This window comes from Plasmopara halstedii, assembly GCF_900000015.1.
Source record: "Plasmopara halstedii genome assembly, contig: Scaffold_1145, whole genome shotgun sequence".
Classification (NCBI taxonomy): Eukaryota; Oomycota; class Peronosporomycetes; order Peronosporales; family Peronosporaceae; genus Plasmopara; species Plasmopara halstedii.
In genome coordinates, this window is record NW_020188060.1 from 1 (window position 1) to 27,897 (window position 27,897).

A 27,897-nucleotide genomic window follows, 5' to 3' on the forward strand; every position below is an offset into this window, starting at 1 on the left:
CACTGTCAGTGCTCCGACCACTAATAGCAGCAGCTCGACTGAGTGGATACCGACCAACAGCAAGCACATAAGTGCCTTTGTTGAGTTGCTAAATTAGGTACGAGTCTGACGCCGATACTAACCCATCAGTGTGTCCACGGCTAAAATAAGCTGGATCATCATCGCCAGCATCGTCGTTGCTTGCTATGAATGACAGTGAACCGCTACTAAGTTGCTGAAACAAATAGACTTGAGGATCGATGTAGGTCGAGTCGCAGTCGGAATTAACATCTAGGAAGATCGCGTTATTTGTTGTCTCCATCAAAAGCAAGTCAACTTCTAAAATCGCTGACGATGCAGCAATATTCACCGTGTAGTGATCAACCGTCGAATAGTTTGACTTGCGAAAGATAGTGCCGGTGGCACCTTCCTTTACTACTGGAAGAGCGAGTGAGGTGTCGTGGGCCTAGCTAAAATCCTCATTGTGAGGGACCACAATTCGTGGTGTGTCTGTTCTATCGGTGCAACCGTGCGCGCAAATGCGCCGAACCAAACCCCTTGCTCCCGAGAGCCTGCAGCAGCGCTAACACATACCATCACCCGCGTATGCGACGCGGATCAAATACGTTAATGACGATGTAACTACCATGACATGAGCAAGCTCATAATCTGGTCTGCGTGACAACGCTTCATCCAATGCATCCAGCTTTCCTGGCTTATACTTCACCTCGAAGTTATATTTTGCAAAGAGTGATGGCCACCTGACCATCCTCTGCGAGAGATGAGGCGACTAAGTCGCAGTGCGTATAAACGCATGATCTGTCGATCACAAACGGCTTTGAGCCAAGCAGGTGCACCCTGATCTTGACAAGTGCATACTACATCGCAAGTAATTTCTTGTCGTGAACGGGGTGATTTTTCTCCACAGCCTTAAGCTGGCGAGATTCCAACGCGATCACCAGATTTCGCCCCTCGGCGTCTACTTGCAGCAGTGCACAGCCGATGGCATAGTCCGAAGCGTCACAGACGATACTAAAAGAACGATCGAAGTCTGGCATTATCGAGAATGGTGTATGTACTGTCTCTGACCCTGTCAAAAGCATCTCGATACTCGGTGTCACCCAGCGCCATTTCGTATCTTTCTTGAAGAGATTCGACAGCGGCCGTGACATTTCCGCATAATTTGCGCTTTACTTGTGCAAGTAGTTGGCGAGGTCAAGCCACTTGCGCAAGTCCTTTTGTTATTTCTAAAGCAGGACAGTCCACAATGGCTTTGACCTTAGCGAAATCTGCTCGAAGGCCACGCTTTCCAAAATGCACTTAAAAAGGCCACTTGCGCAAGTCCTTATGTTTTTATAACAGGCCAGTTCATCATGGCCTTGACCTTAGCGGGATCCGCTCAAAGGCCACGCTTCCGAAAAAGGCACCCTAAAAGTAGGGATTTTTCCACGCCGAAGATCCACTTATTTGCATGAGCATACAGCGTATCGTGCGCATTCGCTCAGGAACCGCTCTTAAATGGACATGTGGCTCTCTTTATACGTCCGCCCGTGCTCCTCCACACAACTGTGGACGAAAATGTTGTCGAAGTATGTCTGTGCATACGCCCGGTGGGGCCTGGACAACTGCACCACAAGACAATTAAATGTTGCTGTTGCATTTGACAGCCACTGAAGCATCACCAGCCACTCCCAGATCATGCCGCTCGAAATACTCACCGCTGTCAGCGGAATATCACTCGCTTTCATGAGCAATTGGTGATACCCATCGACCAAGTCGAGTGCAATGGACTGTGTAAATCCAACCATGTTGGTCTGGAGAACAACCTTCCTAGACACCGGCGTCTGTACCGGAGTGGTGGCAGCACTGAGCATATTGTAAGTGTGGTTGATGCTCCACTTGCCGTTCGGTTTCCGGACACAAAACGTGGGTGTTGAACTAGTAGACTTGCTTCCAGGCACCATTCCTGCGCCGTGCTTCGCACGGAAGGAGGCGTCAATGACGTCGCACTGCTCCTCGAGCAGAGGTCATTGGCGTGTTACGCAGTATTAAATTCCCGAATCCAGGTCGATTTCATGACGCACATCTCGGTCCGGAGGCAGGGTCGACGGTGGGTCTTTAGAGACGACGTCTCGGATTTTTTTCACCAAAGGATATTTTGAATCCGAGATCTTCAGGATCGAAGATTCACTTCGTGCGCTCAGTACCCTCCAGGGCAGCTTCATCGAGAAGCGGCGACAAGTTGATCTCATCTTCCGGTTGTTTAATGACCGCTTCGGCTAATGCCTCTAGCTTTAAGGCGCCACCGAACTCTTCGAAGGACATGTCGTCCAGCTCAAGAAGAAACTCCACCGCAGGTATAGCCTCGTGGATGACGTCACCGTCTTCCTCTCCCTCATACCGTAGACGAGGGTGTATAGCTGTGCACTACCGTATACGGTAAACATACTCTGGGTTATTGCCGACGCTCTGTGTCTCGTAGATATCATGAGGCTTCGCTGTCTCCTCTCCAAAATGGTCTAACGTCTCATTGAGACCTGTGGGAACACGCTCGTAGAGTCGTTTAGTGTCCCACTCCCTGCTCCATCGGAGCCTCGTCCACTCCACGCATCCGAAGGGCCTTGCTTACGAAGCCTCGGACCTCGTCCGACCATGCCACTCGTGACATACAGCGACTGCTTCGAAACGTGAGCAGTGTTCAGTGGATTTCGTGCCACTCCACGTGGATCACTGGGGCCTCGCCTTCGTTACCTCGGACCTCGTTTGACCATACTCCGATCTCCAGCACGTTGACCGTCCCGGTCCAGAGCCCACGATTTTAGTGTTTTGCCTCCTTGCAGAGGTGGGTTCATGACTCACCAAAGCTCCACTAGGAGACGTGCGCGTAGCGCCAAAGGTCTTTAACCTCCAGTCAATCCATGGCTCATGGTGTTTCAGACATGCCATACCAAGGATGAGGTCATACCTTGAATCCAAGTCTAAGTCTAAGCAGCTTCTACGCTATCAAACTCAAGAAAATTGACACCGAGGTCTACAGGCCGTCACACATGTCTCAGTCGCTAAGCGAGCAGAGACGATGTCACTCAACCGCACTTATAGCGCCTCAGTCTACAGCTGACTTTTTTCGATCGTGGAGCGTCGAGCATAGTTGCCTGACGCCCCGGAATCGACCAGGATATCCCACAGCTTCTCAAAGCCCTTCATGGTCGCTTCTACGACCAGCTAGCACGGCTTGCATACACGTTCTGTGTTCAAAAGCACGGAGCCCTTCGAAACTGGGCCCTTCTGACCTCTGCCTCCTTAACTTCAATAAAACTCACTTCTCCGCGACAAACCAGAACACTGGTAAGAAGCGGGATGTTGGTTCTATGGCGCCTTGCGCAGGGGACGAAGGTGACGGGTGTCTCCACCGATAAAACACCGTTGGGCGTTCGAACGCTGCGCAGCATCTCGGAACTCTGCCTTCTCGTCCTCAGCATAGCTGAGATCCATTGGCGCATGCCCACTCGACGAGCTGCTCCAAACCAAGTCGTGCCGACATAAAGTAGAATTCGGCATTTAATACCACACCAACTGCCCCTTCAAAAGAAGACAGATGCACACGGAAGACTTCCATTTTTGCCACGTCAGTGGGGAGACCTCCATATAGGCGGCCATGATGACCGCATCGGATGAAGGATCGGCTGCCATACCGGCAATGTGCAAAGTCCTTCTTACCCTATCGGGAAGCAAGGAAACGCGATCTACGCGATATGCCCAATTAGGCGGCGAGAACACTTGTGAAAGCTGACGCCTTAGCTCCGTTCAGGAGGGAAACGCTGCTTTGACCGAAGCACCGCACGTTAGTGCCCATTCTTGCGCTCGACCTCCGAGCTTGGAGATAGCTAGCGCCACGCGCTGTTGCTTGTTTTGAAGCAAGGCGGATGCCATAGCCATCTCGGACTCTCTCACCCAGAGCAGGAAATACCCTTCGGCTTTGCCCTCGAAGGTTTTAACCATGATCGGCTTGGGTCGGGGGGGGGGGAGTCATCCGTCGTCGACGGTGGCCTCATGGACTTAGTCAACGCCGACATCTTCTGCTCTAGTTGCTCTAGCAGAGCAAATTTATAGCTTGAATACGCCTCTTGGCGCGCGCTGATCATTTCAAATCTACAAAGCGAGGTGTTGCACACCCTCAGGGCCAAGCAGAGACATCAGTTTTTTAGGCCCGTAATGCATGTCCTGGGGCAAATAAGATAACTGCTCCATCCTCACAGAGGATCAGTCGTAAAGACTCAGTAATAGATTAACTACCAGTGCTACCAAGTGAAGCGGGGCTGCCGTAGCTCTTTCGTTTAAAAGAAGTTAGGTTAAGGTCGGTGATCTTCATTCTATACCAGTACGAGTGTAGCGGATCGCGACCAACTTATTCCAAGAGTAATTTCAACCTTAACCCAATGCCAATAAAGTCCTCCGTTAGGTTTTATTTGCGGCAAAGCCGCCTCTATCTAAATCTATTGGTTTTCCGATCTATATAGAAAAACCTCACTAAATGTATAACTTGTTTAAGTGTAGCCACACCGTGTGGTCAAACCACCTTATGTAACCCATATCATTATGTAATCACATCATCTTGTGCACCCATTATACCAGGAAACGCAGAAGATCTCAGTGTAAGCCAAAAACTTTTTAAGAGATGACGAGATTGTCTAACTTCGAAATCGAGAGTCTGTTCCCGACCCGCTCCTTTGTATACCAATTAAACATCAATTTATCAAAACAAAGGATCTTGCTTGCGACACAGGCTAGATTTGTTGCTCCTTCAAGCGCAACTAATTCATGCTCCACTCGTGTCCATTCGATGTATCAAATTCATGGAGCATTTCGCAACAAAATGACGTCCCTTATATTCAGCAAAACTTTGCTATTGCCTTGCTATCTGGAAGGTACTTGTTGGTGAATGAATCATACTTGTCAGGGCCGCGAAATGAAATCAAAAGGCTCAATACTAGTTCGAAGATCAGTAGGTAAGTGGAACGTAATAGACATTACCGATACATTTTAAAACATCCCAACTAATCACTCTCAAAGCTCATTTAAGCCAAGATGACTAACGAACTACCAGGATACGATGAATAAAAATAAATTTAGAAAGTTTACCGTCTTTTTTAATCAAAAGCAGCTTTCGTCAATCAATCACACCAGCAATCGAACAAAAAATAAACGAATAGCACTATGAGGAAATTGTTATCTGAGATCTGATCGCAACGCTACACTGCATCAAAGTTAACTTCTGACGTCTTCAGACGTCAGAATACATCAGTGGTTTGGAGAGTACGCTTAAGTAATATTGACATTTTATCTTTGCTCTATAGTTATCTCTACTCAGTAAAAAACCCACATTCGACCCATTTATATAAATTTCAAGCTCATCGACACTTACTATGCCCTCCTTTGCTCCAACAAAGGTGTAGCACATTGCCTGTTTTTTCCCGCATGTTTTACGATAACCAGAAGCTTGAGACATTTAACTAAATGCCATTCCCAAGATCAAGAGCGATGCAAACTACGATCCTAAAGAAGAGTCGCTTTTGGCGAGGATGTGAATAACAATCAGCTTTTAAACGGAGAATCGCATAATTTCATGTGAATATTGTAATTTACTTTGCTCTGCCGCATCAATCTATAAGTAACGAGAAACTTTCTGCGTGTCAGACTTTCGCCTTCAACGATTAATCGTGAGGTTTAAAGAAGAGACTTTCAACTCTGGTCTGGTATAGTCAGTACAAGTAATTCAAACTCTAAAATTGCAATAAATATATTATCTCGCTTCTATAAGTCAGGAAAAACATTACATACATACCGGTAAAAGCGTCCTCGATTAGCAAAACAAGCGGCAAAACTGGCTACTACAAGACAGGGAGACGATGGTACGGCTGAATAGAAACCTCGGGTGTAATCGAACCTTTCCACACATCCGTCGTCATTGACCACCAGCTGCGGACAGGCTCGTACAAATTCAATTCCGAGTCTCTCGTCGTTCCCAATTCGTGTAGTCACGAATTCTTACAATTCGCACGCTGTGTCACTATTGCGAGGTCCGCCATGCCAACGGACGTCATTTCCAGCGTCACGACAGGAGCGCGGTGTTATATTCCTGACAATGACGTTGCGTGGCTTCCTGTTTATGTTGAGTCTGTAGATGAAGACGCACGTCTTGTGACTGTCCGGATTCAACGGCCACGACCAGAGTGTCCAATGGATCATGACGATAGTGACCGAAGTGGCGAAGTGCGTGTTGTGGCCTTGTCAACTGGGTTTCCATTGCAAAATGCAAAACTTTCACGCCACATCCAAGGTGTTGCAAATATGATTGATTTAAATCATTTGCACGAAGCGGCTATTCTTCGTAATTTACGAAAACGCTTTCATTCCCGACTGCCGTATACGTATACAGGCGACATTTGTTTGGCCGTGAATCCGTACCAATGGCTTGATGAGCTTTATACTCCTCGATTGCATACACAGTATCTTGAGGCACGTACACGACAGGAACTTCCCCCGCATGTGTACGCAGTATCCGTTGCAGCATTTAAACATATGTGCGAACACAGTCAAAATCAGAGTATACTTGTTAGTGGTGAATCAGGTGCAGGGAAGACAGAGACGACAAAAATATTAATGGATAATCTTGCAATGATTGCATCATCATCTTCGACAACAAAAGGTGCTGATGACAGTATCACAAGTCGAATTATTCAAGTTAATCCGTTGCTTGAGAGTTTTGGCAATGCAAAAACCACACGCAATGACAATTCGAGTCGATTTGGCAAATTCACGCAACTTCAATTTGATGCAAATGCGAAACTTTGTGGCGCCCAATGTGAAACGTACTTATTGGAAAAGACACGAGTGATTAGTCATGAACGAGGTGAGCGCAATTATCATATTTTCTACCAATTACTACACGGTACGACGGAAGCTGAAAGTGATGCCATGGGATTGGGTCCGAATGGCCCAAAATTTGGCTATTTACAAGAAAAAGAGCCGCAAAATGTGAATCGACATGGACGAAAGATAAAAAGCGATGAAGTGGAGCCTGTTAAGCCTCAAGCTGTGCAAGAAGCCGAAATTGCGAAAGATCGCGCGCGATTTGCCAAGACACGCGAAGCTTTGACGTTACTTGGACTTACGCCAGAGCAACAAATTGGGCTATTTCATGTTTTATCTGGTATCTTACATTTAGGTGAAGCCCAATTTGTGACGAAAATTGAGAATGATGAAGCGTGTGACCTTGTCATGGATTCGGTGGTTTATTCAAGTTTACTGCTTGGGTTAGATCCTGAGATGATGGCCACTGCTTTAACCCATCGTACAATGAAAGCTGCGGGTGACGTGTATCGTGTCCCACTTACCGTTGACCAAGCGCTGTCAGGACGAGATGCACTCGCCAAAGCAATTTATGCCAGTATTTTTGATTGGTTGGTGGCAGGAATAAATGCAAGTTTAGGGGCTGCATGTCAAGTGACTCGTACCACAATTGGGGTTTTGGATATTTTTGGGTTTGAAAGTTTTCAGTACAATTCATTTGAACAACTTTGTATCAATTATGCAAATGAAAAGTTGCAAGAAAAATTTACTCAAGATGTTTTTCGTGCGGTGGAAGAAGAATATGAACGAGAAGAAATTACATGGGCACATATTGCATATGCTGATAATTCGGATACACTTGCATTAATTGATGGACGAATGGGTATTTTGGCTTTATTAAATGAAGAAATTGTACGACCTCGTGGAAATGAAGAAGGTTTTGTGAATAAACTTGCAAGTGCATATTTAAAACAAAAACAATTGATTGATTTTCCACGAACAAGTAAAACGCAATTTGCAATTCATCATTATGCTGGGACTGTTTTATATGAAGCCATGGGGTTTTTAGACAAACATAAAGACGCACTTTTGTCAGATCTGTCCGAATTAATGTGTCATAGTCATGAATCGTTGCCACAAATGCTTTTTAAAGCTAAAGCTGAAATGGAAGCAGCTGAAAGTAAACGTTTAAGCTCAAGTTTACGTAAAAGTGGTGGCAATGGAGCGGAGAAGACAGTTGGAATGCAATTTAAACAATCGTTAACTTCACTTATGACGACAATTAGCACTACAAATGTGAATTATATTCGATGTATTAAACCTAATAGCAGCAAAAGCTCAATAGAGTTAGAAGACAAGATGGTTGCAAATCAATTACGATGTGCTGGTGTGATTGAAGCGATTTGTATTGCTCGAGCAGGATATCCGAATCGTCTTTTACATGCTGAATTTGCCACACAATTTCAACTTTTTCTAACTGCTAATGACCAAGTGAAGTTACAGCAAGATCCAGATGCAAATAGCTCAAATTTTTTGAAATTATTACTCGAACAGTTTGATTTAGAAACACCAGAAGAATATCAAATGGGACGTACTCGCATTTATCTTCAAAAAGGAGTATTAGAAAAGCTTGAGCGTGTAAAAGCAAAGAGATTATTTGCATATGTAGCCATGATCCAAGCTCAATGGCGTGGGAAATTAGCACGGTGTCAGTATCATTGGATGAAAGCTGCTTTGCTTACACTTCAGCGACGAGCTAAAGTGTTTGTCATTCGTACTCGTTTTCTTTGTATAAAAGCTGCACTTGCTTTGATCCAACGGGTATGGCGGGGTTACATTGGTCGTTGTATCTTTCATTCGATCTTGCGTGACCACTGTTGTCTAACACTCCAGCGTGTGTGGCGGGGATATACTGGACGTAAAACGTTTCTTTTTGTGCTGCGTTCCAAACGTGCCGTTCAGATCCAAAGGATGTGGCGTGGTCACAAAGGACGACAGATTGTTGCAGCTGTGATACGACAGATTCGTGCAGTGCAGCTGCAATGCTGGGGACGACAATATTTAGCGCGACAGGAACTTCATCGACGTCGTGTTGCGCATGATGAGAAGCTTAAGATTGAGGCACAAGAACGTCTTGCACGGGAATTGGCGAGATTAGAAGAAGAACGTCGACGTGAAGAGGAAGAACGGAGACAAGCTGTACGACTAGCAAGTGCCGTGGTTATTCAAACGTACGTACGAGGATACTTTGCTCGATGTGTCTTTGCCGACATGTTACATCAAGCTGAAGAAGATAGACGTCGCCGACGTGAAGAAGAAGAAGAGCGTGAACGTATTCGTTTGCAGCGTGAACACGACGAGCGTGAAGCGCAACGTCGTATTGCAGAAGAAACCGCGCGAGAAAAGAAACGGGTGGATGACGAGCGCAAACAGAAGGCGATTGCCATGCGTGTGCGACGGGAAAAGGCCATTATAGTCATTCAGCGGGTCGTTCGAGGACATTTGACGAGAAAACACGTACGAAAGATGCAACGTGCAGTGATAAGTGTGCAGCGAGTATTACGTGGATATTTAGCGAGAAAACAAGTGGCAAGAATGGAGGAAGAGATAAGACAGAAGGAACTAGAAGCGGAGGAAGCTGCTGCTTTGCGACTTCAGAGCTTGCAACGTGGCCGATTGGCGCGTCAGGAATTTTCCAGGTTTAAATTGGAGATCAAGCGTGAAAAGGAGCAAGCGATGCGAATTCGTACAGTCAAGAAAGATGACGTGAATCTTGCTCGTATAGTCAAAAAGAATGACGTGATTCGTACTGGTACAGTCGAGAAGGATGATCGGACTCGATCTCGTGCCATCGTCAGCAAGACAGAGAAGGATGAAGAGCTTGCACGGGTTTTAGAAGAGAACACTCAACTTAAAAAGCAGTTGGCGGAGCTGCAGAAAAAAAATCGAGAGCTTGAGGCTGTTGTGGCCGAATGTCGTTGTGATCGTGATGTGGTCAAAGCTTCTACGAATCTTAAACGAGTTGAGCTCACACATCGATTAAAAGCGAAACATTCCGAGCTTGACCGAACTCGTGGAGAGTATTCAGCGTTGCGCGACTTTCTTGAAAAATCTGGCAGTTCACGTCGGTCGACAGAGCCCGAAGAGTTAAATTCATCGGATAATTCATCAGATAGTTCGTCAAACTATGGTGATGAAGAGAATAATAATTGGAAAGAAGATCGACCGACTGTGAATTCGCTATCTGCGTCGTATTATGGTGGTGACCGTCCATCAAAAGATATTGCCAAGTTACTAAGCAGTAGTCAAACGCGACTTGCAAATGCTGTGCATCATCGTCGACAACAAGCGAGTCATGTGGTTCAACAACGAAAACAACAAGCGACGAATGCAATGCATCATCGATTAGAACTGAATGCTCAACGAAGGGATCATCGAGAAGATTTTACGAGGTCAATGCCGATAGTTTCGAGGACGAAAAAATGGGCAACATTTTCGAGGCATAAGAGTGGAAAAGGACCCTCAGTGATGTCTCCGGTTGGTTATGGGGAGTAAGGAACGTTGAAGTAGTGTGTTGGAATTTATAGAGCTGGATTAGTTGTGGTGTTTGTATCTAAAGACAAGAGAGGGGGTTTATTTTTGCAATATAGTATAAGTTCTACTGACTCTTTTTAAATCCGTCACAAAAACGAGGTTTACAAGAAGACGATATCTGAGAAATGTCAGTAACAAAAATGAGAAAAACACAATTAGTCCGAGTAACCCTATAACTTTTGCTACATCGTACATGTAACGGACTCAGATCATGGCGTGCGTCAGCACAGGTGGGATACACTTTAATAAATACAAACGTAAAGATAAACAAAACGGTGTGAGTGCCACCTCGCGTTCAGAGCCTACCAGTTGCTCTTGTATCTACCCAAGGCCTCAAGTTATCGCATAATTCTTTATTCCACCTCCATTCTTAATAATGCTTCGCTTCCGACAAATTGCCACTTTGAGACTTAAATCTACTCAAAACGACGTCAACCTGCAGCGGCAACTTAAGCATTGTAGTATTAATGCTTTAAAATGCACCTATCAGACGCAAGCTTACCACGTTCCAAAACCGAGTACAAAACGTCCATTAACTCTGGCCTTTGCAGGCGTCGCAGCGCTTAGCGTTGGCCTTGAAGACCAGAGCGAAGGAGCGACACAAGTTCGCGCAGCTTTCGAGCATCAACCGATTCAAAAGTGGCAACTTTTTGACCAAATTGGCGCCGGTGCTTATGGCGTCGTACGGCTTGGCATGCACGAGACTTCAGGTGAAGTTGCAGCTGTCAAGATTGTATCACTTGAAAATCCGGATTATAAACGTTCGTACCCATCACTGGAGCGCGAGATTGGAGCGCTTAGACTCGTAAAGGCACTGGGAGGGCACGATAGCATCATTGATCTACGTGACGTGTACGTTGAAGGTAGAAAACTCTTTCTAGTCACTGAGCTTGTCCGTGGCGGGGAGCTCTTTGAACAAATTGTCGCCTTCGGATCGTTTTCAGAGATCAAAGCAAGGGAGGTTGCACGTGAGATAGCAAGTGCACTATCGTTTCTGCATCGGCACGGACTCGTGCATAAAGACGTGAAACCTGAGAACATTCTCTTGACTGGACAAGTGGTGGACTCTCATAGTAATGAGGTGTTCTATTCGTCTCGTCCCGATAAAAATTCTTGTCTTGTGAAACTTGCGGACTTTGGTAGTGCAGGACCAGCAGATACTTCAGTTAATTTAGATGACGTTGGTACGGCCGCGTATTTGCCGCCTGAGCTGCTGACGTCTGGCGTCTGCACTAGCGCGTGTGATATGTGGGCGCTAGGCTGTGTGCTGTACATTACATTGTGTGGATCACATCCATTTGATTTGGACGGTTTATCTTCGGACAGTGTCGTGGAGCACCGTGTCAAGACTGAAGCAATCAACTTTGACTTTGGTCCGTGGGAGAATTTATCATTTGAAGCAAAGGACTTGATTTCGAAGCTTTTGGTGAAAGACCCGGCGCTGCGTCTTACAGCAGACCAAGTGCTTCAGCACCCATGGATTATTGCGAGCACTGAAGCTACTTCTATCAGTTGCTTGCCTAATTCCTTACCGATTGTAGCGGGTCAGCCAATTCCAGTGAATTCTGTCTAAATATTTGAGTACATCCAATTGTACCATTAAGAAAGCTACTTCGTACAATAACTAAAGAATTTCTCAATAGAGTATATAAAATTGATTCACTGAATATCAATAGACTTGAGTAGAATGTGAGGAGACAAACCAGGGCAATGAGCCGATGAAAGCGCGGTGCAAAAAGCCCAACTATATCATCTCTCTAGGATTCATTATTGCATTATTTAAATGACCACCCCGCACACATATACGTTTAAACAACGTTTCACGAGGTGGAGATACCAAATGCTATTGTGCACACGTCAAAAGATGAAATGGGGCCATCCACCATTAAATATGTGCTTTCACATTTTCAGAAAAATAAACCTCGATCATCAAATCCAACAGGTTTCTAATTTGAATGGTTATGCTGGCATGGGATAACCATGTGATCTAATACATAACATTTGACATTTCCCGGTTTATAAAAGAAGAGCAAGTATGGGTCGTGTTATCCGTGGTCAGCGTAAGGGTGCTGGTTCCATCTTTAAGTCCCACACACACTTACGTAAGGGCCCAGCTGCGTTCCGTGCCCTTGACTTTGTTGAGCGCACTGGATACATTAAGGGTGTCGTTAAGGAGATCGTGCATGACTCTGGCCGTGGCGCTCCTTTGGCCAGGGTGACGTACCGTGACCCGTACCGTTATCAGCTCAGACACGAGCTGCTTATCGCTGCTGAGGGCATGTACACGGGTATGTTTATTTACTCGGGCCCTAAAGCTGCCCTTACGGTTGGCAACACACTACCTCTCTCGGCTTTGCCGGAAGGTACGATCGTATGCAACGTCGAGGCCAAGATCGGTGACCGCGGTTCGTTTGCTCGCGCTTCGGGCGATTACGCTGTCATTGTGACCCACGATGAGGACAAGGGAAAGACCAAATTGCGTCTGCCCTCTGGTTCGAAAAAGACTGTTCCTTCGGCGTAAGTTGCTACTCCGTTATTGCTCTGCCGAGACAAATGATGCGAGATTTCTACATTTGGTCATCTCGATGCACGGCGGCGTCACTCTCTTCTATCCCCTGAGTGAGATGACGCTCGCGCCGCGTTCATGATTGCGATCATGAGCGTGTGTGTGTGCTAGTCAGATATTCCCGCTTTGTGCGGTGAGTAAGTATCCTTGGGTACTTCATTACGAAGTATTCATGTCCTGGGTGCTAAATGGAATTTGTCTTCGCGATTTTTAGGGGAAAGGAGTAGATACTTAACTGACTTGTATGACTTGTTCCGTATGACATACAGATGCCGTGCTATGATTGGTGTGGTCGCTGGTGGAGGTCGTACTGATAAGCCAATTCTTAAAGCTGGACGTGCTTTCCACAAATACCGCGTCAAGCGTAACGAGTGGCCGAAGGTGCGTGGTGTTGCTATGAACCCCGTGGAACATCCGCACGGTGGTGGTAACCACCAGCACATTGGTCATCCGTCAACTGTGCGTCGTGATGCCCCTGCTGGTAAGAAGGTTGGTCTTATTGCTGCTCGTCGTACGGGTCGTCTCCGCGGTATTAAGAAGGTGGAGAAGGACAACTAAGATGTCTGTTACCTTTTATTCGCATAACGGGAATGACATAATATACTTTGTTCAGTCAATTTGGATATTAAACCATTAGTTACTGCATTATTCGGTCAGCTTTACGCCTTTCAGTCGCTTCTCTTTCTATGCGTTCAATCCTTAGCTTCTGGAGTAATGATTCCTTACTCCCTATGCTGTTAGCAGTGCTTTTGTTATTACATAATACCTTCGAATGCTTCCGAGATTTACTATGACGTCGTTCTGATGATAAACGGTCATATCGGCTTGTATACTTTCGAAGATCACTTCCATCATCAGAGTTGAACTGTCTGCTTCGTCGTTCTTTCGTTTTTACCGTCACGCGCTCCTTAGGACGCATATGGTGTAATGGATCAGCCTCATCCAGTTCCCTGTATCTCGTCGTAACGTCAGCTCATCCACTATTCCAGAAGAAACTTAAGGCCATACCGTTTCCTTTTGCGCTCATGTTGTGCTGTTGGCTGCTCCTTCGCTGCATTTTCACTTTGTGCATACCAAGGTAATCTTCCGTGCCGCCTCAGCGTGTCATCTACCCCCTTATGCTTCTTACTATCAAAAGTATTGCCCTTTTGACCCTTCGCTTGTGCTTCCTCTGCCTGAAAAAAGTTAATATGCTGCTTCAAATCAGAGCCATCGACCACCTGAAGCTGCTGAGCGCGTCGCTCCTGCGCCAGTCGTCGTTCTTTCGCATTAATCGCCTGTTGCTTTTCCTCATTCTCCCGCTCATCTCGTAGCACACGCTCAATATTATCGCGCCGCCACACATGCCATTTCTTGTGTGGTAGAATACGCAACCCACCGCCGCCCATGATAAGAATATACTTCAATAATCACTAAGACTTTATTATTCTTTATCCACCCGCTTTTAACAGCAAATATTTACGTATTAGGAGTACCAAGACAGCGAAATTAATATTTTTTTTTCAAGACGAGTTCAGACTGTCTGCAATAGCTTGAATCCAGAATGCAACAGCCTTGGCTCCAGGGTCAGGAATTCCAACACCAAACTCCTCACCAACATACCCAGCACGACCGAACGCTTGCTTTGTCGAGATCTGAGCTGTAGCATCAGCTCCTTCTTGTGCAGCCAATGCTGCAATTTTAGCCAACTCAGCACCAGTTTGAAGTGTCGAACAATCAAGAGCTCTCAATGATGGAACGAGAGCGTCAATCATAGTGCGCGAGCCTTCTTTTGCGCCTCCATACTTCTGCACAGCAAAAACACCAGCGCGAAAGGCTCCAGACCATGCAGTAATGTCTATTTTCTTGCAGGACTCAAGATAAACTGATCCAGCAGTGAGAAAAATAACGTACAAAACGCCAGAAGTACCACCAGCACTACGACTTACTGAATTAGCAAGCGCACGAAGCGTTTGTGCAGCATCATTTAGCGGATAAAAGGTCTTCAATTCTGCTCTAATAGTTTCAGCAGCATTCTTGAATGTGGTGCCACAATCTCCATCACCAACTTTAGTATCCCAATGCGTCAATTGTGATTCGTTCTCGATCAAAGTCGTACAGACAGCAGCAATGCACTTCTCAAGACGTGAACCTTCGCTTGACAGAACAGTTGGGCGATTAAATTTCTTTTGAGTCTCAGTAGCTTTTACAGAGATCAGGGAATCAGTAACTTCCGAGATTGACTTTTTAAACAGCGAGTTTGTCCATGCTGGCGCCGAGGTGGGTGCATCAAACAGCGCAAGCATTTCAGCATCACCATTCGAATTCCAGAGCGAAATCGAAAAGCCAGTCATGTCTAAAGCTGTCATAAAGGGTCCAACTATTGCTCTTTCGATCTCAATCTTCTTGGCTTGAAGCGCCTTTACTGCGTACTTGGCCACAACATAGAGCTCCATACTCGTTAAAGTACCCAAATTATTGACCATGAGTACAGCTTTACTTCCAGACTGCAGTCCCAGTCCCACCGCCGAGTGCTCGGTAATCTTGTCGATTAACATTCGGCAGAGTGAAGGAACATCTTGTTGTTCACACTTGTTCACCCCCGGTTCTCCATGAATACCCAGTCCAACTTCCATATAATTATCTTCCCACTCCCTGGAAGCATCCTTTTGACCTGGCAAAGTGCAGGGTTTAATAGCTACCCCCATAGTACCCAATTTTCGCTCACCAATCAAAGTATTGACCATCTTTACAAGGGTCACTAAATCCTTTCCCATATGTGCGGCGGCACCAGCCAATTTATGTATAATCACGGTGCCACTAAGTCCACGGCGTCCAGCGTTGGCATTAAGTACGGCCACGTCTTCTCCGACCACAACCATGTCACACTTAAAGCCTTCGGCTTTGGCCTGCTCAACTGCCAAGCCGAAGTTTAAACGGTCTCCTGTGTAATTCTTCACTATAACTAAGCATCCGTGCGGGCCTGCAGCCAATCGAATAGCCGCTAAAATCTGCTGCGTTGAAGGTGAGGCAAAGACATCACCACAAACTACACCAGTTAGCATCCCTTCGCCGATATATCCCGCATGTGTTGGCTCATGGCCACTACCACCGCCAGAGATAAGCGTCACTTGATGCTCGCGTATATTTTCATAGTCACGATGCAGCAGCACACGCTCGGTTGGCATGAGCACTAGATGTGGATGTAAGAATACCATACCTTCTAACATGTCGGCCACAATATTTTGGCTGTCTAGCACAAGCTGCTTCGCTCTAGCCATTGTGGTGTATGCTGCATAAAAGATATATAATGAATATTTGCTTCATAATCTTTATTTTTACTTATAAACGACTAGTAGATGGTCTTGTCGTAACTGCACGTCTTGAGAATGTCGCCGCCAATATCTGCTGGTAGTGCATAGACGCACTCAGTCGTGACGGTCGGCGATACATTGCAACTGTTCCCGACGTATGAATTTGCTCGCTTTGTAATAACCCCGTTGCTGGATGATGACTGGACACGTACCGTCATCTTGTAATTGCCATAACTCGCTTTTCTTGCCATACAAAAATAAGGAGAGAAGGCATTGACACTGTCAGTGCTCCGACCACTAATAGCAGCAGCTCGACTGAGTGGATACCGACCAACAGCAAGCACATAAGTGCCTTTGTTGAGTTGCCGAATCAGGTACGAGTCTGACGCCGACACTGATCCATCAGTACGTCCACGGCTAAAATAAGCTGGATTATCATCACCAGCATCGTCGTTGCTTGCTATAAACGATAGTGAACCGCTACTAAGTTGCTGAAACAAATAGACTTGAGGATCGATGTAGGCCGAGTCGCAATCGGAATTAACATCTAGGAATGTCACGTTGTTTGTTGTCTCCATCGAAAGCAAGTCAACTTCTAAAATCGCTGATGATGCAGCTATATTCACCGTGTATTGATCAACCGTCAAATAGTTTGACTTGCGGAAAATAGTGCCAGTGACAACTTCCTTTACTACTGGAAGAGCAGGTTCAACACTTATCCACCACAACACCGCTTGCATCACTAAAATTTGCAAAATTGTAGAGACGCTCATCCTTAACTTATCAGCTACCGAGATACTTAATGAATGGGTGCAGGAGAATGAATCTCAATGCATACGCGACGCTACATGGAGAACAAGATAAGATACCTACCTACAACTAAGCAGTTATCCACCATCTCATTTTGTCCGTTATACGGGATTCATCGAAATGCATTTCAAGTTAAATGTATTTACATGATTGAAACAGCTTACACCAGTCACTCCTAGTTGCCAAGAAGGTCATAGTCGTCCAATTTGTCGTTGTACTTCATGATAGTTCGCTTGATCTTGGAGCTGTCAACCCACGTAACAAAGTCCTCCATTGAACGAGTGACTAAAAACGCTGCATCTGTGACGACTGTGGGGCCCACACGAACGTGACCTTGCTCTACAAACGTCGTGGCTTCTTTAATACTTTCGGCCATTTTAACACGCACCATGACAACAGGCAGACGGCGGCGACAAAACGAGGAAACATTGACTTCTTCAGCTTTGATCAAACTTTTCTTTGTTTGAATTAGTCCCATGTTAAACAGCTTGTCCAGAAGTGCCGTAGTGGTCTTAACGCGAAATGGGTCATTTGCTGGGCGCTTTTTAAGCCTCGCAACGACTTTAGAAATGTGACCCACTAATCGATTATACTTATGGTATTGCTCACGATCTGGAATACGATAGCGACGGATGACCTTAATTTCATGCAAGTTGTGCTCTTTTTTCCATTCCAGCAGATCAACCTTCTTTAGCAGCTTCTGCTCATGGAACTTTAGTGGTCGACCCATTCCTCAAACCTGTTAAGAAATGTGAATTAGGTGTGTGTATGACATCGTTTAGCGTACACCACATCATGCTTCCTAGACCAACGAATTGTAGCTACTTAAATATTATATAGAACGTGTGCCATTTTTAATTGGTATCACGATAATGACGGCCGTGGATGTGGACAAGAAGAGCAAAAAGAAAAAGCTTAAAGCCCCTGAAGCCGAGGAAAAGGACCTTATCGCACCAGAAAGTTACACACCTGCTTTAGACACGAGCAAGTGGCCGTTATTGCTTAAGAATTACAATCAGCTTAACGTACGAACTGGACACTACACACCCATCCCCTGTAGCTCGTCGCCCTTGAAGCGTAATCTCCACGACTATGTGCGCTATGGTGTCATCAATCTAGACAAACCTGCCAATCCCTCATCTCACGAGGTTGTGGCTTGGATTCGTCGCATATTGCGGGTAGACAAGACTGGTCACTCGGGTACTCTCGATCCTAAGGTTACAGGCTGCCTCATTGTATGCGTCGACCGCGCCACGCGTCTAGTGAAGGCTCAGCAAGGTGCTGGTAAGGAATATGTAGCAGTCGTACGCTTACACAGTGCCATCGAAAGCCAGATGAAGCTTGCACGCGCTATTGAGACGCTGACAGGCGCGCTGTTTCAGCGTCCACCGCTAATTTCTGCAGTGAAGCGCCAGCTTCGTATTCGTACGATATACGAGTCGAAACTCATCGAGTACGATGAAGATCGTCACCTTGGTGTTTTTCACGTGAGTTGTGAAGCTGGTACTTATATTCGAACGTTGTGTGTGCATTTGGGCTTGGTTCTTGGTGTGGGTGGACATATGCAAGAGCTACGACGCGTACGCTCGGGTGTTCTTGGTGAGAACGATTCCATGGTGACAATGCATGATGTTTTGGACGCACAGTTCCAATACGACACATATAAAGACGAGTCATATCTCCGTCGTATTGTGCGGCCACTTGAAGTGCTGCTGACCACATACAAGCGCATTGTTGTGAAGGATAGCTCGGTGAATGCTATTTGTTATGGAGCCAAATTTATGGTTCCTGGTCTCTTGCGGTTTGCTGACGACATTGACGTCGGTGAAGAAGTCGTTTTGATGACGACAAAGGGTGAAGCGATTGCTGTTGCCATTGCTCAAATGACGACAGCTGTGATGGCGACTTGTGATCATGGAGTTGTGGCCAAGATTAAGCGTGTCATTATGGAGAGAGACACATATCCACGTCGATGGGGCTTGGGGCCAATGGCGCAAAAGGTGAAAGGACTCGTGAAAGAGGGAAAAATTGGCAAGTATGGAAAAGTTAACGAGAATACGCCGACGGAAGTTTCGGATTTGTATAGCAAGGATGACAAACAAACTCTTATCACGGAAGTGAAAGAAGAGGTGAATGAGGAAGAACCCACAAAAAAGAAGCTCAAGAAGGAGAAAAAGGAAAAAAAGGAAAAAAAGGCAAAGAAGAAGTCCAAGCGGGATCTCGAAGATGCTGAAGTTGCGCAGACCGGACAATCTCCAGAAAAGAAGAAATCTAAGAAGAAAAAAAAATCGAAGGAGACGAGCAATTCAGATTAGACAGCAAATCTCTTGTGTTTTAGCTCCAAGTTCAAATTAATCGTATATATTCCGTTTGATCTGTTAGAAATAGGTTGTTTTCTAGTTCATTTCTCGTCTGCTTCCTTGCTGATAACGTTTTGGCTCATTTGCTCAGAGCTTGGTTTTGCACTCTTTTCAACGAGGAGGTTCGCACAAGGAAAGCAGTTCCGTGAAACATACATCATTACTTATCAAATGTATCTCTAGATTTTGCACAAACGCCTTTGGCATGTTAAAAATTTTCTTTACCTCGTTGAATGCATTTAGCGGTGGAAACAGAACTTCCTGGCTTTGTCAATGTCGTTTGGCAAAAATGTCCTTAGAAAACCCTTTGTCGTCTGCTTAGATTATTAGACGTAAATATTGTGACAGAAATTAACCATGCGACAGCATCTACACCAATGTCGTACAAGGTCCAAAAGCTGGTTTCTGCCGATTCAAGGCTATGCTTTTCAGCAAGGAACGAAAGGTGATGGCACATTTTTGAACGGCGCTGGAAAACACAAGTTTTTCTTGTTGAAGACATTACCTCCGTAGCAAACTTGTGGTTCGATAAAAAAGATTAGAGTAAGTAAGCGAACGTCTGTTTTGCTTGACTCGCTAAATCTGTCACAAACTCGGTAATCTTGCAAAATGCTCTGATTCAACCTCGCTAAAATCGCACTCAATTTGTGTTCGGAGCAAGAATTGAAGCGAAGCTCGTCATTCAGCATTGTGAAACTCATACCTAGCCCATCATCTGAAAAGATAAAGTAGCTAGGTAGCACTTACTGGTGACCACAGCCGTTCCTGTGCCCTTGTCGACAGACAATTTGACGTGTTCACTATCTCGTCCATTCACTCGAGAAATCTTGCTCGACAAATTTCTTGTTGTCGATTATGCATCGTCTTCGGCCTGTTCACTCACCTTTCGTGTCATAGGCCAGAGTAAGATGCATCCTTTGATCCCAAACATTTCTCAATTATGCTTTATGTGTGCACTTTATGGCTGACAGGACATTAATTAGTAGAATCTAATGTTAACGAGGAGAGTATCGGAGACAACGATTCATCCTTCTTACGGACACCTAGTTTCTTCCTCAAAGTATCATCAAAATCAGAGACGAAGGTAGTACTAGATTTTTGTGACAGTGAAGTCTCACTATCTTGATCTTCCATACACTTTCGAAAAAATAATTCGTTTTCATGTTTAGTCTTGTCATCGGTCGGACAAACTTCAATCTCATTGCTATTAAGCTCGAATGCATGCTTTACCACAACGTCGTTCATTTGTCTCGATTTAAAATGCACGAGTTGTCTTTCAAGAAGATCCGAATGTGCTCGTTCTTGCTGCAGCTGGCTCTTCACACATTGAAGCTCTGCATTCGCTTTAATAGCAGCAAGTTTGTGAGCTGGTAGTTTCTGAGCAATGCAAATACGAGCCGATTTTAACTGTTCTTGACATTTTTTAAGTAAGTGGCGCAGCTCTAAATTCTCTTCTCGAAGCTCTTCGATTTGAACATCAAGAGTGAAAAGATTTGAAGACTCAGCGTGTCGTGCTTTACCTCTCTCACTGCTGTTGGCAAGACTTTGAAGCTGTTGTTGGTCGTAAATGTCTTTGACCTCTTTTTTCAGCGACTTTGCCAGCGTTCGCAATGCTTCCACTTCTTCTTCTTGTCTTTGATAATTTAACAGGACTCGTTCCAGTTGGTTACGAAGCCGTTGACATTCGGCTATATAATCGAACGTGTCATCATTGTCACTACTAGCTCGTGATACTAAATCCATATTCTGTTTCCTTTGAATGGACAATAACGAATCTTGTTTATGAAGCAACTTCTTTGCTTGACTTTTGTTGGAAAGATCTCGTCGCGTAGATGATGTCCCGATTCGACATCGTCGAGATTCTTCAATATTAGTTTTTGGAAAAGAACGTCGCTTCATCGTGGTTTGAAAAAGATCGTACTGTTTTGTTGGAGCGTATATATAGCCAGCAAATAACTTTTGCACCAAGAATTCGCTGTCTTGCTACGAGAAGAAGCGTCGTGTAAAAGTATATTAATGCACTTCCGATCGGGAGCTGCCGGAATTCATTGAGAATTTATCATGAATGTCATTTAATATCCTCATCGCTATAGTTCTTAGCTTACTCGCTATTCAGCGATAGCCATCTGCATTAATAATTTCGTGAGAGCTGAATAAAGTTATTTTCCTAGTATTGTTCTTAGATACATTGTGCTACGTCAAATTTGATGTTGGAATACTACATTGCGGCCGAGTGTTGTCTTGTTAACAACCGTCGAGCAGTTCGTATATTGAATAAAGCGTACGTTTGAGCTAACGTTACCTAAGAAATTGGCACCTTGTTAATTTTCAGAGAGGTGAAGTAGCAGCAATTTACGACGAGTAATTCGTTGTTGCTCCTTTCTCTTTCAAGAGGTGAACGACTTCTAAAATCGTTTTGCGATAAGCTTCTTGCTCCAGCAGAATGCCACTAATGTGCCCCGTTTTGATAGCTCGAAAATGTGCTCGTCTCCATCGCTCGCGCATGCGCTAAAACATGATGTTGAAAAGTGTTCGTGCGTATACTTATTTAAGCAAACTTACCTGCCACTGAGGCTCTGTGAAGCCAATGTATTCGTCTTCCGATCCGTATACAAAGACTACAGCATCTGAACGTCTTGGAGGTCTAAAATTATCGATGTCCGTGATCGAGAGGAATAGCCTCATTCGTTTTTTGGCTTCCTGAACCGGATCCAGCTTTGCATCAATTACCGCATCTCGCTCTTTTTCGATGGTTGAGCCAGAAGTAACTAGTCTTACATAGGACTCGACAACAGAATGTCCGGTTAGCATTTTATCGAGCAACTGTAGTTCGTGTTGCTTGTACAACGAGCGCCAATTGCAAGATCCAGATAGTAGCCCATCTGCAAACACAGGTACAGCTGATGGTGGAGCCAACCAAGCGGTGGCTCCTACGTCTCCAGGAAAGACTGATGCAACCATCGCAGCATGCAATCCACCCATACTATTACCCGCGACTACTAATTGCGAAAACCCGTGATAGTCACGAAAGTATGCCAATAATGACTTAGCTTCTTCGATTGTTGCTTGACCGAGAATTGGTAAATCACTGACCCTTCAACAACCACACTGCTTAGTATCCATGTTAACAAATCATGTGTCTCTAGAACGTACTTGCGTAACTTTGACCCTTTTTGATCGCAAGGTTTGCGCTTTCCATAGTAAGGGCCTTCCAGAATCTTCATTTCAAAGCGTCATAAGCTGTCGAATAGACTTATTACGTATGAATACGTTCGTACCAAACATGCAATCCCGTGTCTTGCCAGCGGAATGGCAACGGACGTCCTTCGATGTAGAAACCCATGCTCTCCCGTTCCTGGTAGTAACACTATAGTCGAAATAAATATTACTCTTGCCTTTTGAGGTTATCCATCAATCAACGTACCCACTAAAGGTCGATCACGTCCTCCTTGTGGAATGCTTTCATCCTGTATCCACTCTAGTGGCGTGACCAATTCACACAATGCATCTTGACTTTCCACAGGTAGCAATTGCTTTGCATCCTCCAATGTGCTTCGAAACTTGCCTTCTCTTATAGAAACTTTAGCATTCAACAGCTTTTTAACTTTACCCCACGCTAGTTCGCCATCTTTTAGCATTACAACGTCACTCATGCGTCGAGTCTGTAAAAGCTCACGTATTCGTTGAAACGTGTTTAAATCGCCCCATCCATCTGAGAAAAATCCATTGGGAAACAACACAGGATTTTGTGTAATTGAAGCCGCGATACGGTCTAGATAGCGATGATGGGAGACCGTTACGCCATCTAAAAGGCGACTTGGTGATCGCAATAATGCAGCTAAAAGTCCCCATGGATGCATTACAAATGGCGCTGGAGCCTGAAGCTGCAGAAGCCACCGCCAGGTACTTAAATAGTGTAAATGAGGAACGCGCATCAGTAAGAGGAGCAAATGCACGGAGAGAAGACGCGACTCTTAGTCTTATAGCAGGTATCTGTACTACAACTTCAAATGAGGACCCGATATCCGACTTTACATCCGACAATATTATTTCGCATATATTAGTCAAAATATTGCTGACCTACGAAAGCTGATAACCTCATCATTAAGAGATGTGGGTGACACAATCTGGAGGGCAACTGTAATTACTGATTTTCTTGTTATGATGTGACGATTCTTCTGAGTTCGCACTACCGTGCGATGGGCCCTCCATTTCACGGGTAAGTTAAGAGAAAGATTAATCACCCGTAATGGAGTGAATCGGGCTTGAGTGTATGCGCTCAAAAAAGCTATGCGCCAAGATAAACATGTATGCATTGAATGCCGACAATATTTCCTTTCTTGGTTGCTTAACTGCGAATTAGGGCTTGTGGGTAGGCTCGCGAATATGAAGGTCATTGTCGATGGCTTGTCAGTGGCTTGGCTATCCAACTGCTTGCAGAGGCACAATAAAATTATGCCGAAACGTCACGCCGTCTTGCCAGTCTCATTCAAACGGATGGTAAATATTATCGAAGTGAGGCGGAATGGGCGACTCTCAAGGCTGGTCTAAGAGTGCATTGATTATTGCTCTACCGGCTCCATAACGGCCATTTCATGTCGTCTGTGACGCTTTTAGCCCATAAAGTGAGCTGCCCTTTACTCTCAACTGATGTCAATGGGCACGATCGCGTTTGTAGATCTCGACAGCTTGAAGCTGCTGTGAAATCAACCCTGTTCATGACAAAGAGCGTTTTAAAATAAGTATACAGTCGTCACGATCATGGTGCATCTGCTGGGCTCCGATATCTTTGTTATTTACACTCGTTGCGTACACCGACGTCATCATTACATCGCTCACAGAAAAGAGTAAGATCATTATCGTTTGCCGAGTATACCTTTAAGAGTAGGTATAAGCCGGGTCAGCTTGGTGTGTGTTGCGTTTAGCACCGTCCCGACTATTAATTACCGATGTCACAATATTGATGTGAACAATTGGAGAAGCAAAACGTGCTGTGCACGGGTCGGACTCAGCATATGTTGCGCTGCTAAAGCTTCGAATAGCACTAAGTTTTAGATGTCGCTTCCACGAAGAAAATCTGTTTACGCCTGCGCCGACATGCCTTATCCCAAGGCTTGTTGTATTGCATCACTGACCTACATGACATTTAGCTTGCAGTGGTGTCGCACGATAAAAAAAATTCATTACAATTACTGTTTGAGGTACAAGGTACTGTTTGGAAGTGGCTAGTATGAAAAGCTGCATACTGCAAGATGGTCTCTATAACGGAGTTGCCCGTACCCTAGTATGAAAGGGCGGGTCACGCAAGATGGTGTGACCGTACATAGTTGTGGACTACACAAGTTGGTGTAATCATATAATAGTGTGGCTACACCGTAACAAGGAGCCACTACGTGGCAGGACTGTCAGTAGTAATGCATATTAATTAGGTCTTTCTATTTTATAAGGAAAACCTAAGGTTTTTACTTTAGGCGGCTCTGCTGCAAATAAAAAATAAATACAGTTTTAACTTTTGAACGGAAGAGCGTTTTTGCCTTGATTGAAATTTTTAAGTACTCTGGAGTGTAGCAGATTGCGATCCGCTACACTCGAGCTGGTTTCTTATAGAACGTAAGGTCGGTAAACCGTATCTTAGCTTCCTGTAAGCAACGCGCTTCGACAGCCCCGCTGCAGGTTCTATGTATAAGTGGGTAAGGGCATTGTGCGCATATGTATAACGTGCCAGAAGCTTCTTCCGTCCTGCATGCAGTGTCTCCTTTGACCATTCTTCAACCCCAACACAGTTCAACTAGTCCACAAATATGGACTTGATGCTCAGTCTTCCAGATGACGCGTCCGATAATACCAGTGAAATTTGTGGACCTTCTGAGCAAGGTGATTCATCGTGCTGCAGTCATCGATAGTATCACCGCTGAAATTACAGCTAAGATTATCCTCGACAAGGATTTCACCTACATGTAATGGGCTACACTTAGCCATTACATGAATGTAATGCACCTTCTGTATGTATTGTAGAGATTTATAAAAGAAGATTACAGTATGGTGTTTCCAAATACATACATAATCTCTTATATGAAATCACAAACATTATGTGTGAGACAGAATGATGGTTCCAACAAGGGGATTAGTACTGGTGACGAGACCGACGTGTCTCTGTCTTTAGAAGTCCCTTCTACCGGATAGGCTCCACGAAAGTTGATGCTTAAGCTTTTAAAGTTCAAGCTCCGTACTCCCGATATCTTTATTAGTTTAAGATGAGGTTCAACCTCAGTACATCCTTGATATCTAAATCAGGAGCCCAAGGTTTTATTAGTTAAAAATTTCTGGGGGGAATTGGGATGATGAATGTAGCTAGAAAACATTACTCATTTGAATTCAGCTGCAAATTTATCTTGTAAGGTATGAAGTCGTTCTTATTCCCCCAAGTCGGGACTGTCCACACTTGTCGACATGAAGGACGGCTGTTTTTAGCTCACACACGCGAGTACTGCTACCAAGTGTTTGATAGGCTTCACATCCAAATTTCCGTGGTCTGGCCTAAATAACCACGTCAACAGTCAACCCCGCTAGTGCGTGTAGCTATCAGCAGCCACTTCCAGAGCAACCTGCTCGGAGTTATCACCGCATCAAAAAGGCCAGTGCTGTTTTTAGCAAGCAGTTGATATCAACCATCAAAAAGGCATAGAACTCAGAGCACGACGCAGCCAGCCATGCTGCTCGGCACCGCATGACTGCGTTTATGCCAAAATGGGGCTATATCTACTTTATTCAACGGCTCTAAAGTTTGTCACTCTCGTAACCCTTTCCGAAACAGAAAGACGGCGACGAGTAGTGCAATGGGTGATTTCCATAAAACATGTTGTGTGAAGGAGCTTATCAGTTTGGGAAAGTTTAAGGCCTGTTGACCGAGTTAATGCCACATCACCTTCCCCCCTCGCTCACGCTAATCAACGGATCGATGGAAGTGAGCAACACGCAGTGAGGCGTTTTTAACTGATTAAAGTCTTCTTTAGTACGCACGTGTATTCAGACGGGCACTTCCTAATAAAAGGAGAAAGACTTTACTCCTACTTAGTGTTTGACAAGATGTCGAAATTTTATGGTGGTTCACTGCTTTTTGGTAATGCCCATTGACGTGTGACGTGGTATTTGATTCCAGTGATTAGCATAATTTTATGACACACTTTGCACGCGCGGTGAATATATTTTCTTTGCTTGAGGATATCGCTAAACAAACGATAACATCATCCTTGATCTTTCTGCGAAAGTCGTTCATTCTCCGCTTTCGGCGATCTACGAGTTTTTCAATAACGGTCATAACCATGACAAAAGAGGACATTCACTCTTTTTCCGGTATCTATCGCGCCATATTGGTGACGTTATAGTCTTGCAAGCATTTTGATGATTTCTCTTTAAGCTCAGTGAGATATTCTTCTAGAGGTATTGCGCATACCTCGGATTGCCCGGTCTTCAATCACGGTAGCATAACCCCTACCGCGAATTTACTGCTCCGATCAATGCTGTCCCGTCATGATCGTTCTACTATGACAAGAAAAACCGTTCCGGATAACTTCAACGCCTGATTCTTCTACTTGTGCCTACCCGTCACCTGTCTCCACCGGCTCTGACGCAGGTGGCCATCATATAGTATCTCCTTGCTCATATTACCAGGTTTGGCATAGAAGACACCACTTTAATGCGGTTACAGGAAACCCAACAAAATACACGTGACATCCCTGTATTTTGTCACAGCAGTGATATTCTGTAATGACCGCGACACAAGATCGCTGTTGTTTGGCTCATCTTGAGACCGTGGCTTATTGCCGCCTCCACCTTACGCGTTTTTCTCACAACTCTCAGCCATATTGGTCATCCTTAATTTAGGCAATCGTTTGCCTGCACTATAGCTGTAACGAATTACATGTACCTGGTATGAAGCAAGGGGGCCCACCTCTGGGCTGGAAAAGATGTTCAGAGACGTGCGCATATCGAGAAATTATTGGTGTTTGTTATCACGTTTTGATCCTTCTCTTACCACGTTTGACCCATATGGTCTGACTTTACAATGGGGTGGAATACAAAAGACAGTGTAATCACACAACATTGTGGCTACAACTTAACATGAAGTCACAACGTAGCTGGACTGCCAGTAGTTATGCACTTTAATTACGTTTACATTCCAAATGAAAGAGTTTATTTGCCTTAGGCTAAGGTTGTTGTTACTCTTAAAGTAGGCGAATTGCGATCCGCTACACTCGTACAGGCTCAAAGTATAGAACGATGGTCTTCAGTCTCAGCTTAGCTTCCCAAAAAAAAAGCTACGTCAGCTCCGCTGCACTTCGTGGCACTTGTAGTCAATCTACACCCCAGGCGTTACGACTGATCCTCTGTGAGGATGGAGCAGTTCTCAAATGTGCCCCAGGGCATGCAGGCAGGCTTAAAAGGG

General features: G+C 45.0%; 10 protein-coding genes across 10 annotated transcripts; 4 read left to right on the forward strand and 6 right to left on the reverse strand.

Moving 5' to 3' along the window:
- Window positions 1-6,063: 6,063 nt before the first annotated feature.
- On the forward strand, window positions 6,064-10,383 carry PHALS_00571 (myosin-like protein; the record flags this gene model as incomplete). Its single annotated transcript, XM_024730369.1, has 1 exon — window positions 6,064-10,383. The coding sequence occupies one exon, from the start codon at window positions 6,064-6,066 to the stop codon at window positions 10,381-10,383; it is 4,320 nt and encodes a 1,439-aa protein (XP_024580653.1).
- Window positions 10,384-10,798: 415 nt separating this feature from the next.
- On the forward strand, window positions 10,799-11,995 carry PHALS_00572 (camk protein kinase; the record flags this gene model as incomplete). Its single annotated transcript, XM_024730371.1, has 1 exon — window positions 10,799-11,995. The coding sequence occupies one exon, from the start codon at window positions 10,799-10,801 to the stop codon at window positions 11,993-11,995; it is 1,197 nt and encodes a 398-aa protein (XP_024580654.1).
- A 462-nt stretch (window positions 11,996-12,457) lies between these two features.
- PHALS_00573 (60s ribosomal protein) lies at window positions 12,458-13,546 on the forward strand (the record flags this gene model as incomplete). The annotated part of the gene is made up of 2 exons (XM_024730372.1): window positions 12,458-12,939; window positions 13,258-13,546. 2 exons carry the CDS (start codon window positions 12,458-12,460, stop codon window positions 13,544-13,546), a joined length of 771 nt encoding a protein of 256 aa, XP_024580655.1.
- Window positions 13,547-13,625: 79 nt separating this feature from the next.
- PHALS_00574 (uncharacterized protein) lies at window positions 13,626-14,376 on the reverse strand (the record flags this gene model as incomplete). The annotated part of the gene is made up of 2 exons (XM_024730373.1): window positions 13,626-13,938; window positions 13,997-14,376. The coding sequence occupies 2 exons, from the start codon at window positions 14,374-14,376 to the stop codon at window positions 13,626-13,628; spliced, it is 693 nt and encodes a 230-aa protein (XP_024580656.1).
- A 114-nt stretch (window positions 14,377-14,490) lies between these two features.
- PHALS_00575 (dihydroxyacetone kinase) lies at window positions 14,491-16,248 on the reverse strand (the record flags this gene model as incomplete). The annotated part of the gene is made up of 1 exon (XM_024730374.1): window positions 14,491-16,248. One exon carries the CDS (start codon window positions 16,246-16,248, stop codon window positions 14,491-14,493), a length of 1,758 nt encoding a protein of 585 aa, XP_024580657.1.
- A 71-nt stretch (window positions 16,249-16,319) lies between these two features.
- PHALS_00576 (uncharacterized protein) lies at window positions 16,320-17,054 on the reverse strand (the record flags this gene model as incomplete). The annotated part of the gene is made up of 1 exon (XM_024730375.1): window positions 16,320-17,054. One exon carries the CDS (start codon window positions 17,052-17,054, stop codon window positions 16,320-16,322), a length of 735 nt encoding a protein of 244 aa, XP_024580658.1.
- A 212-nt stretch (window positions 17,055-17,266) lies between these two features.
- PHALS_00577 (small nucleolar ribonucleoprotein u3 component) lies at window positions 17,267-17,821 on the reverse strand (the record flags this gene model as incomplete). The annotated part of the gene is made up of 1 exon (XM_024730376.1): window positions 17,267-17,821. The coding sequence occupies one exon, from the start codon at window positions 17,819-17,821 to the stop codon at window positions 17,267-17,269; it is 555 nt and encodes a 184-aa protein (XP_024580659.1).
- Window positions 17,822-17,963: 142 nt separating this feature from the next.
- PHALS_00578 (trna pseudouridine synthase) lies at window positions 17,964-19,406 on the forward strand (the record flags this gene model as incomplete). The annotated part of the gene is made up of 1 exon (XM_024730377.1): window positions 17,964-19,406. The coding sequence occupies one exon, from the start codon at window positions 17,964-17,966 to the stop codon at window positions 19,404-19,406; it is 1,443 nt and encodes a 480-aa protein (XP_024580660.1).
- Window positions 19,407-20,426: 1,020 nt separating this feature from the next.
- On the reverse strand, window positions 20,427-21,350 carry PHALS_00579 (uncharacterized protein; the record flags this gene model as incomplete). Its single annotated transcript, XM_024730378.1, has 1 exon — window positions 20,427-21,350. The coding sequence occupies one exon, from the start codon at window positions 21,348-21,350 to the stop codon at window positions 20,427-20,429; it is 924 nt and encodes a 307-aa protein (XP_024580661.1).
- Window positions 21,351-21,803: 453 nt separating this feature from the next.
- Window positions 21,804-23,386, reverse strand: PHALS_00580 (Uncharacterized conserved protein; the record flags this gene model as incomplete). Its single annotated transcript, XM_024730379.1, has 5 exons — window positions 21,804-21,959; window positions 22,014-22,545; window positions 22,605-22,669; window positions 22,730-22,818; window positions 22,876-23,386. 5 exons carry the CDS (start codon window positions 23,384-23,386, stop codon window positions 21,804-21,806), a joined length of 1,353 nt encoding a protein of 450 aa, XP_024580662.1.
- Between the last annotated feature and the right edge of the window lie 4,511 nt (window positions 23,387-27,897).